This window comes from Phoenix dactylifera, chromosome 11 (genome assembly GCF_009389715.1).
Source record: "Phoenix dactylifera cultivar Barhee BC4 chromosome 11, palm_55x_up_171113_PBpolish2nd_filt_p, whole genome shotgun sequence".
In the NCBI taxonomy this organism is placed as follows: domain Eukaryota; kingdom Viridiplantae; phylum Streptophyta; class Magnoliopsida; order Arecales; family Arecaceae; genus Phoenix; species Phoenix dactylifera.
This window is the reverse complement of record NC_052402.1, coordinates 15304239-15315507: the sequence shown is the minus strand read 5'-3', so window position 1 is coordinate 15315507 and position 11269 is coordinate 15304239. Positions and strand designations below refer to the sequence as shown.

At 37.8% G+C, this 11269-nt stretch overlaps 1 protein-coding gene across 1 annotated transcript; it reads right to left on the bottom strand.

Annotated features, from left to right (window-relative positions):
* Positions 1-201: 201 nt before the first annotated feature.
* On the bottom strand, positions 202-10132 carry LOC103709314. Its single transcript, XM_008794606.4, has 5 exons — positions 9529-10132; positions 8963-9112; positions 1094-1189; positions 840-995; positions 202-746 (listed from the first exon to the last, which is right to left on the bottom strand). Exons 1-5 carry the CDS (start codon positions 9997-9999, stop codon positions 615-617), a joined length of 1005 nt encoding a protein of 334 aa, XP_008792828.2. The 5' UTR covers positions 10000-10132; the 3' UTR covers positions 202-614.
* Positions 10133-11269: the final 1137 nt, after the last annotated feature.

The window sequence follows — 11269 nt, the reverse complement described above, 5'->3', positions numbered from 1 at the left end:
ACAAGTACTCTTTGGATTATTTAAGCTTAAGGATAGTAGACAACAAATATACAATCAGATTTCTTCGGCTTTAATCATAGAGACCTAAGCAGAACTTCATGCGCAGGCATGACTCGAAAAACTATAGGAAGGGATGACCACCGAAAGAAACGTACAGTGTAGAACAGACACAAGTTTCTGAAACAGAATCAAACACATACCTTACCTCTGTCAACTACAGAAATTGTCATTACACATTAGCGTAGTTACTCAACCTTCCGCAAACAACCTACAGATGCAAAAATCCAATATGAGTTGCAAAATTCAAATGTTCTCTTCTTACAGTTTGTTTGGTGCAAGCATGTTGGATTCAAGCTGAATCACAAAACTACATCAAGGCATATATAAAATGGTTGTTTGCTCAAACAAAGAGCAAGTACATGGATTCAATTTTATCTGAACCAGAACTAATTTGAAGGTTATGACCAATCCAACCAAGAGCCACGGAACCGCAACATTTCTATCAGCAAACAAAACTCCCAATGAATGCTCTGTCCATCTTGGGGTCAAAGGCCAAAAGCTATACACAGGAGGTAGGAGAAATGGTGATCTCAGTTCTGCTGCACCAGTCTGTGCTAGTCCTTGGGCACAGCTGTCTTGCAAAGAGGGCAGGCATTCTTCTGAGAGAGCCACTGCTTTATGCAACATATATGATAGCTATGACCACACTCCAGCTTTCCCATTTCATCATTTGCTTCATATTCTTCCTGTACCACAGAAGATGAAGCACTCAACCTCAAAATGTGAATGAAATGAAAACATAAAAGTAATTGAGTAGATCCAAGATAGAAATAACTTACTTGACAAATGCTGCATTTCCATTCCATTTCAGACGAGAAGTGTATGGTTGAAGCATCAAAAGTCGAGTGTTTAACTTTCCTGAGACTGCGAATGATCTCATCCTCTCTCAACCCAGTGCTCACATATCCAATCCTATCGCCTAGCTCAAGCAATTCCTGTTGAAAGGGAAAAACAAAAATCAGAAATCCAATGCCATCATCCAGTGCAACCAGAACAATCATAAGAAACACAGGAGTAGGAGAAAATCAAGCACCTCATATGACATATTATCAACATCAAGACGCCAATCCTGGTATCGATCATATACATTCATTCCTCCCAGCAATATCCTAGTTTGGAACATCATGATCTGCATATTAACACAATGTATAAGTGATAATTCAATGTCAGTGGGTAAGCAATCCTCACAGGTTCCATGCTAGATATTGAGAATGCTAGTCCTAAAGTAATATTTCCATATCTGAAACCCACAATTTACATCTTCATGTTGCTTTTTAAATTTAGGAGACAGTTAATACTCTTGTTTCATGACACAACTTGCACTTTATTCAAATGAGAAATTTAGGCAAAGCTATAGCACTCACCCTTTTCTCCATCAGCTTAAGCATTAGAGCATCTCAGATTAACTACACTAAGAGTACTAAAATTTTATCATTTAAAAATGTTTAAAGCTGACTGTTGGAGGTTATGGCTTTTGTTGAACTGACCAGAAACTCCTGTGATGAATTCAATTTTGCTTTAATAAATGAATCCACTGGCAATATATGAAAATAATTGTCAAATCCTTGAACATGTGAGAATCCATGAAGATGACCACAAGAGCGAGAATGCTGTTAAAAAAGATAGGGAATGGATATACAAAATTAAAATTTGAGTAGTATGACCTGTCACATGATTGGTAGTTTGGTACTGCTGGTGGTAGTGCTGTGTTTTGAGAAAAAGCAAACAGAAGCCCTTTTATGCAACTAATTAAAGTTTCAGTAACATGGATACAATATCAGCTTAATGGCTTAAAGCTGCAGTAGAAATTACAAGGCTAGATAAGTAAGGCTTCTTACATCTTGTATGAGGGCAATGCTTTATATATTAGGTTGAATCGACTAAATGTCAAGTGACATCATATCTTGATCTGAAGGTTTGCGGACTCAAAGGTGGCATGACCACAACGCTTACCTTGGTTGACCTCACAAACTCTGGCTACCCCTTACCAATCAACAATTAGCAAAAGTGGTTCAGTAACCTTCCAAATGAACTCTAATATAACTGTAATAGATAATCTTCAACTGATTCTGGTTGCAGCATCCCTAACTGAAGTCTATCCTGTCATGCCACTAGAAAGTTGTGCTGCCTCAAACCATAGCTTTTTTTCTAGCAAAAGGGAATGAGACCTACCTGCACCTTAATTACCAAGTCTTGATTTTTGAGGATGCACCATCCAAGAATCGAATCCAGAATCTCTAGTTGCTAAGCAGAGGGGTACGACCACTGGGGCAATCCTCAGTTCATCTTAAATCATGGATTTTATAATAATTTGCAGTAAAATTTAAACAAACAGACGTACATGAGACTAAGCAGGACCATTGATTTGCTGAGTTGGCCCAACAGGCTTTTAAGGCTGCTCGAGTAAATTAAAAATCAGCTTGAGAGAACATAGGCCATGCTTAAAGTGCAAGTGTTTTTTTTTTTTTTTGAACCTTGATGATAATTGGGCTGGTTGCAGGCCTAACAGTCAGTTTGTTGACAATGAAAAAGCAAGGCCGAGCCTTATCATAATGCATAGTACAATTCCTAGCCCCATCTCACTAAAAAGGAACAGCCAGATTATATGAATCTCAAACAAATCTACAACCCCAGTTTCAGAACTCAAATCTGCTCTGGAAGATAACCATAGTAGCTTGGAGGATCAATAAGGTCATGTTTTGCTTGTCCTACTATATTCAACCCAAATCCATCTGTCAAGCTACTTCGCTGCCTGCTACTTCCTAATAAATGCGACAAAAAAACCAGATCTTGCATTGTCTCTGAACTAGTAGTCCTTGTTGAAGCTTTGATGTCGCCACCCACTCCTGTTTCTCGACCACAACAACCATGCTGCTACTAGGCTCAGCCCACACCCAAATAGTTGCTATCAAACAGTCAATTATACCAGGCCAAGACCCATTTATACAAGGGAGCAGATCTTGTAGTTTAAGCCAAGAACAGATGCAACCTCTTGACAGTATGAAATATCAAGGACACCATTACAGTTCATCGTGACAAGATTTGCCAGGTCCTTACAGTCCATGATTTAAATCCTGCAGCCTCGTTCAAACAGCAACCCCCCCCCCCCCCCCTCTTCAATCTGGATGAGTCCGTAGGATCAGGATAAAAATAGTATGATCCAATGTTTTCGATAAAATATAAAACCATCTAAGCTATATGACCAACAAAATATGAAAGCTAAGAGTCATAATGTTATGTTTGACAACTCTATACTCTTCACTAATTTATATTAACCAAAAACATAACCATCAAGCCTTGTGTTAACTATTTGGATTCACCTGTCAGTCTTCATTTGCCTAGGTTTCCTATGTAATACTACCTCTAATGTTACTACAAACTATTTCATTTCCATTCTCACAACTTCCAACCATGTTGGCTTAAATCTTCCCTTTCTTTTCCCTTACCCTCCCTCACCAAAGCACTCCCAAATCTTTTTTTTTTGGTACACTGGCTACTCACATAGATCGAGCGTGAGCACAGCTAACAAAATCAAGAGATAGAAGACGGCTTAGGGATAGAGGAACAGATACATGACATATCCAGAGGACCTCTCCAGAGTGTTGGGCAGCAAACGAGGCAACCCAATTAGCCGTCTTGTTCGCTTTCCGGTACACGTGCATAGCTTGGAAGGCACTACACTCCCTCGCCAACCAACGCATATCTCATGGCAGCGGGTGTTCTTCCCCCCTCCGCCTCTCATTCCGTATTCACACGATCACCACGGCTGAGTCTCGCTCAAGGATGATGCTCCCAACCCCCAACACCCATCTCGCATAGGAGATTCCTTCCCATGCTACCCTGAGCTCCCAGCACTCCAAAATCTTTGTTGTATATACACATATCATCTCAATTGCTTCTGTATCATTTTGACCAGCATCAATGTAACACTTATAACTCCTCAAATATACTCATTCTTACTCTATCTACATTAGTCGTATCCAATCCATCTCAAAATTCTCATTTTTATTCCATTAAACTTGTTTCTTGACTGTTCTTTATTGCACAACATTCCAAGTTGTAGAACATTCTGAGTTACACAACACTAACAGCATTGTTGTTCGAGTTGCTAAGGCATGCTTTAATGACATAGTATAGCATTGTCATTCGAGTTGCTAAGGCATGCTTTAATGACATAGTACAACATTGTCATTCGAGTTGCTAAGACATGCTTTAATGACATAGGACCCTAAAAGCACCTCTCCACTTCACCCAGTCAGCTATATTCTGTTACCTGTCTTTAAATATATCACCACTATACTAATAGATACTATACCAATAGATCCTAGAATAACCACTACGATCACTCAATTGTATCTATTGTCTAAACAGTTTTGTTTGGGGCCTCATCCTCATTTCCATTTTCATCAAGATGGCATTCCATTAACTTCACTTTTGTTTTGCTAATTTTTAAGCCCTTATCCTCTAAGGCTTTATTTACAATCTAATTCCACATTAGTCTTGCTCTTTTCTCCTCATCAACACTATATCGCTTGTGAATAACATGTTTCATGATACATCTTCCCAAAAATCAGGAGTAAATTTATTATGGTTATCGATAAAAAGATATTGATTTAGTGCATGCTAAGCCCATTATGTTAGGGAAATACTTGTGGCACGACAATTACTCTTAACACTTATAATAGATCCAACATAGCGATACCATCTTATTATAGTGTCAGTATGCCCAGTACGATATCTGATTTGGTATACCGGATGTCGATACATCCCCCATACTGCATACGGGTATGGTATGATCAGGTACACATCAGTACTGACCCGTATGACAAATCTTGGTGCATAGTCTTCCTTAACAAAACCAACCAAATTACTTTTCTAGTACCCTATTGTAAGTTCTCTCCAAGTAGATAAATACGATTTCTAGACCTTTCCTTTTTTCACATTCTTCTACTTGCACTAAATATCTCCATTTTTTTGTCTTTGATATAGTGCTGTTTATGCACCCGTTTCCATCATAAAGCTTACCCAATTATTATTTTGGTACTCTATCATAAGTTTTCTCAAAGTTGAGAACTACCGTAAGTAGACTTTTCCCTCTTCCATTATATTTTTCTATAATTGCCCCAAGAAAAAACTTCCATTTATTTCCTCCAGAGAAAACCATCCAAGAGGGGATTGGTGTTTGGCAAACCAAATAATAGTTTCCCTTGTTGACATTTTTTACACAAAACCAAATTTATATTCGGAAATTGTTGTCCTTTTTCCTAATTTTTGTTCTATCACTCTTTTCCACAGCTTTATAGAGTGGCTCATGAATTTAGTCCCACCATAATTAGAAAGGTTTCTGACATCCCTCTTACAGATGAGTGATATAGTACTTTTCTAATCATTTTGCATTTTCTTAGATTCTAAAATCTCATTAAATAAACTAGTGAGCTAACTCATTATCCATCTCCCTTCATTTTCCAGACATCAATTGGTATGTTCGTCTAGCTCAAGTGCCTTAACCTTTGCATCCTCTTATTTACAAATTTCTCTAGTAAAAACCTCATTTAATGGTTTTTGAAAATTACCATTTCATTCTTCTTTAATTTTGTAACACTTCACAAGATTCTACATCCTGAATCTTAATGCATTTAACTTGATCTTATATCTCAAAATACCATCTCTGTTACTTTGAATATTAGTACATTTCACTCTTACCTTCCAATAGATGAAACCTATCTTATAAATTATTACCATTTTGCATCATTTTCAGCCTTCCTATATCCGTCAAAGTCCTTGATATCACATATTCTTCAGTTCTGATTATTTATCTCATTTTGTGTTAAAACACGCCACTCATGCCAAGCTACACTAGTACAGCTTTAAACTTCTTTCCTAGTATATTCCCTTTAGCAATGTAACCCTATTTCTTGTATTATTCTTTTTTTCCCACTCTACACCAAATATTACTAACTTATGACTACAATGGCATTGTTAACCCCCGCTCCCCAATGCAAGTCCACGGCTTCAAACTTTTCCTCATTCGACATTCTGGCAATGTATCATTTCCAAGGTTTGCCATACCAATCCATACCATCCCATATCAACCATACCATACCGTACCAATAAAGTATTAGTATAATACTAAGGCTCGATTCAGTATATGAACCGAATCAGTACGTACTTATCCGAACCTAGCAGAACCATCCTGTATTGCCTAATACCAACCCATACCTCTCGATTTCAGACGATAACATGGTTGGGAGTGAGAAAAATTGTTGGAAGCCTATCTTAGGATGTGCACACCGCACCATACCCAAGTGGTAACGCATTAGTACGGTTCTCAGTGCCAATGTTACAAACCCTAATCCTTTCCTTTGCAAATACATACTTTCCTAGACTCTCTTGTCCAACTTGAAAAAACCATGTAAGCACATATCAATGTGTTGGATATGCATCAAAAACTGTAGATACTTATAAAATACTTTAGCTGTATATTTAAAGATGATGGACTTTGTTTCATGGAATATACTACCACCTTTTAGAATATATTAATGATATCACCAATTTACTAGTATAGCTCTTTCAATATATTCATTAGAGATGCTAGAACTATTGAAATTCTGAATATATAAAGTAATGCAAACATGGTTCCATCTCAGACAGGTGGCTCGTCATATACCATGTGTGCTCTATTGAAGGCAAATCTCCCTACACCTGCTTAATGTGTCACTAAAGCATCATAATCTGGAAAGCCTATTAAGGTCTTACATTCTAGAGCTACAAGCTAATATAGTAATATCTCTTGTTCAAGATTCATGATACTGCAAGATCTTAGTTTGGAAAACTAATGTGTTGTCTTTTGATGCCAGGATGTGTTTGGAAGCAAGTCTAATACGATCAGATTTTTAAGTTTCAAGTTTCTGAAGTCTTATTTTATTTTTCAGTTTTTATTTAGTTGTTATTTTCTGTTTTAGTGGGTCAATAAATTATAATGAACTGCTCGCGGTTACTATTCATGCTACAATGCTGTGACAGTAACTGGGCTGTTCTGAGGTACTTTAGTCATAGTTTTCAAGTTTCTTTTGTTTGGTTAAAAATCCTAGTAACAGTCAAATATGCCTATGTTTAGAATTAGTATATTTCCTTTTGGAAAGAGTCCTAGCAAGACTAGGAAAGCAGGGCAGCTGAGGTTAAATAGCTATGTACACTACAAGGGAAAAATAGAGAATACGTGGATTTTACTCTGTGATTGAAAGTGGTCATAGACCTTCTTTCTTCTCTATCATCTTCTTCTTCCTCTATCCTACTCTCTGTCATAATATATTCCCTGTTTTTTATTCTTTGCTATTTATAACAGGAGATCACTTCTGTTTTCAGATCTAAAACTATTTACTATTAGTCTTTTCTAATCCATAATTCCAATTTGGGGTTACATGAAAGTAGGACAAGGGCAATCACCTATCGCAGGTTAAAACCTTAGTTATATTATTGTAATCATAGTTCATTTAGTAAAATAGACAACATAAGCTGATCAATAACGTACACCCTAATCTTGATCACATTAAAATCTTAAATAACATAGCATAACCATGGTCTTCCATTTGATACTTCCAATGGAACCAAGCTCTAGAACTCTCAACACCAGTCATAATATTGCTCAATTCTTGGATCAAGGACATAAAATCAATGTTATGGAGTGATAACATGCCTCGACCACCCTTTCAACTTATACTAAGCTATATTCTTTTTGCACTACTTGACAAAGTATCTACTTTGATACTTTAACAGCATTGCATAAGTAATTACAAAAATATGCCAGAGGAAATATCTAATATCACTAGGTACACAATCTCAATCCATATTAAAGTATTATTAGCATTACAAAATAATTCATGTTTTTTATAGGCTTTTGAACAGTGATTGTGCTTAAAGTAATGCAAGAACTCATATTTACAGCAACTGATTCCAATGTTTCTGCATAACAAGACCAACCTTTCCAAACTGCAACAATTAACCATACATCCTATTTAGTTCAATCAAACTACGAATTTTGAGACATGGTATCAGGTTTAAGAACACTTTATCAGAATCAAAACATCAGTGTAGATAAATTATTTCTAACATTTAACTTCACCAACACTGCAGATCACTGGTCACAGTGCAAGAGTGCTTGAAATATGAAAGGAAAATTTGGTATGTACCGACCATGACTTGAATCTTAATCTGCTAGGAAATGGTGGAAAAAATTATGGAGAATTAAAACAAAGGAAGAAATGATAATAACAAATGCTGATTGTTCAAAACTATGTAGAGTACAGCATAAAATGAAAACAAAAAATAAGCAAATATATCCATCAGAAGGTAAATGAAATCAATACCACCTCTTTGAATTTTTAAACCAAAATGCTGAACTTAATACTTTCCGATAGTATATGTTGGATCATCTATTATAAGCCGATCACAAGCAAGCAATGAAGATGATAGCCAAATGAAGGTAGAGAAAATCAGTATAAAGGATTTTTTCCATGACAGGTGCCCAATTATGAGGTGGGGATCTTGATAATGATATTTCAGGTTCCACAAGAGACCTCCTAGGATTATTGTATATGTGTTTGAATAGATTAATTTATAATTAATATGTAAAAGTCCAAGAGCTTAAGTCCATATTTTGAAAACTTTTTGATGCTGAATGAAAATAGAGGTTTCACTCAGAAACCAATTGAAAAGAACCAATAATATGCATATCCACCATCTCCACAACATGGTTATAGGAAAGACCAATAAGATAAACTTTAAAATATAAATGTAGTTTCGATCCTCTTAGGCAAAGGCCATGATAAGCATGCAGGGCAATCTTCAGGATATATAACAGATTATAATAACAAAAATGAAGGATCAGTTGTAAGCATATCACCTCTTCGATCCCGCCAGGAGAACGGCGATATCCTCGCAAATGACGAAGATGCCCTGATGGTAGGAGTTCAGGTGTTTCAAGATTCACCGGAGAATCCATAAAGGATGAGATCTGTTCTTGGTTGCTACCCCTTCTAGCAATGAAAGCCCGCTGCCAAAGAAAACAACTTGGGAAGGTCAAAACTAATTACCAAAATTTTCCCTTTTTTGGTGCCGAACATATGAAGTTATAAAGGTTGCAGGAATGGATTTTAAGGGCGGCAAAAGAGAAATCAAGGTCTTTTGCTCAAACGATTTAAAAACAAGAAAGAAAATGAGCAAAAAAGATCGAAACCCCAACTAACCTATTTTGATGATATGAACTAAAATCAATAATATCAATGTGTAAATAGAAAACAAAAAATTCTCAAGAGTTTCCAAATTGGATAGAAAGACCATGAATCAGTCAAAACCCCATGAGAATTACATCTAAAAAAACAAAAAGAGACAACAGAAAATAATAGATTTAAATCGTTAAACCCGAAAATTGGAAAGAGTCGAACGAATTCCAAGAAAAAATATGGATACCTCTCTGTGAATTCTCTCCCCCTCCGGCCTCCCACGACCGATCATCTGATGGTGGGACACGACGCAGTCCACTGAGGCATCGGCTGCAAAGGGGATCCCGGGGGCGCACCACACATCGGCGCCGACTGCCTGGGCCCGCCGCTCCTTCTTCTTCTGCTTGGCCCTCCGCCGCCGGGGCCGCTTCCCCTGCCAGTCGGCGGAGGACCGGACGACGGCGGCCGCGGCCGGGGCGAAGACCTGGGAGGAGGAAGCGGAGGCGCATCCGAGCCCCCGGAAGGCCGCGGCCGCGAAGCCCTTCTTCTTGCCGGCTGGCGGGGGAGATGTAGGGCCAGGAAGAGGGGAAGGGGGCGAAGAGAACAGTAGGTTCTGGTCGGCGGGTGTCGGGGAGATGAAGTCCTTCCGGAGGGGGAGAAGCCGGCGGAGGCCGCCGCGGCGGTCCAATGACGGCGAGGTGCCGCCGGTGGACCCCATGATCAGGGTTTCAATCGATCGGCGCCGATGGGAGAATAGCGACAAGAATAAAGAAGGGGCAGTCTTTGCTCTCCAGAAGCGTACGGCTCGCGGATTAACAATTTTTAGAGCAGAGAGAGAGAGAGAGAGAGAGAGAGAGAAGGGAGCGAGACGGAAGTCAAGAAAATGGGGCCGGTAGGGTCAAAAAGTAGAAACGGTCATTTTATTTAAGTTTTATTTTAAAAAATAATTTTTCACCAAGCACCAGGCAGCCATGAACGGGAGAGGCTGACGTTCGCTCGAACTTGGAAGCAGGCCAAGACATAATGATGGAGATAGATCACAAAAAGTATGGAAAGTGTTTTCTGAAGTCATGTCATGCTTCTTAAAAACACAGCTGTTATGTTAGATTGTTGTTAGATTTCGTCAGGGAATGCACGTGATTTTTATTTAAAAAGAAATGAGCAGTTCAAGCATGCAGACACACAATCTAGAGTAAGCTTGATAAATTTATTTTTTATATATTATTTCTTTGAACGACTAATTTTTGCAGTCCGATACGGCCGGTGGCAGGACAAAGTAGATTTCCAACGAATTGATTGAGGTCGGTGGGAAAATTTTGGGTTGTCAAAAAAAAAAAAAAAAAGAGATAGATGATGCAAATAGTACTGGCGAAATGCTTCAAGGAGGAAATTCGCTTACGTACTGATATAATTTACCCTTCCGTTAGCACAATATCAACTTGTAATGGATTTTCTTACATAAAAACTCTTAAGTGATTTGAGGAAATGGAGCAGCCAGCGTTTATAGCCTATCCCTATTTTATCTTATTAGTTATCCCTAGAATATAGGGATTAGCTGCGTCCGTGGGTGCTCCATCTCTTTGCAATGCTCTCTGCGTTATACGAATATTTAAAATATGACCATAAATAGTTCCCATATTTGAATTTATCAAATATTTTCTTATCAAATATTTTCCATAGTCATATTCTAGTGTCAGATCTTTTAATGCATCAGGAGAAATCCCCTCTTAGTTATGAGTTTCTATGCTCACACTCTTCCCTCGTGAGTCTATTACAAGGCAATTCTTTTTCTCGTGGAATCACTTGTAACAGAAGTGATTCCTGCATTGGAAATATTAGCTCCAAATTTACCGATCAATAATTTTAGTAAAACTTATAGAGGTAAATTATCTTTCAGAAACACTAAAGGAAATTGAGAGTTTTAGATTGAAGGCAAATTATAAGCATAAAATAAGAATTTAGAAAAAAAGACAATTAAAATGAACGGA

Coding starts and splice junctions, on each gene's coding strand:
- LOC103709314 (XM_008794606.4), bottom strand. CDS start 9,999: ATGGGGTCCACCGGCGGCACCTCGCCGTCATTGGACCGCCGCGGCGGC. Junction 9,113..9,528: donor GGGAGAGAATTCACAGAGAG/GTATCCATATTT, acceptor TTTCTTTGGCAG/CGGGCTTTCATTGCTAGAAG. Junction 1,190..8,962: donor CTCCTGGCGGGATCGAAGAG/GTGATATGCTTA, acceptor GTTAATATGCAG/ATCATGATGTTCCAAACTAG.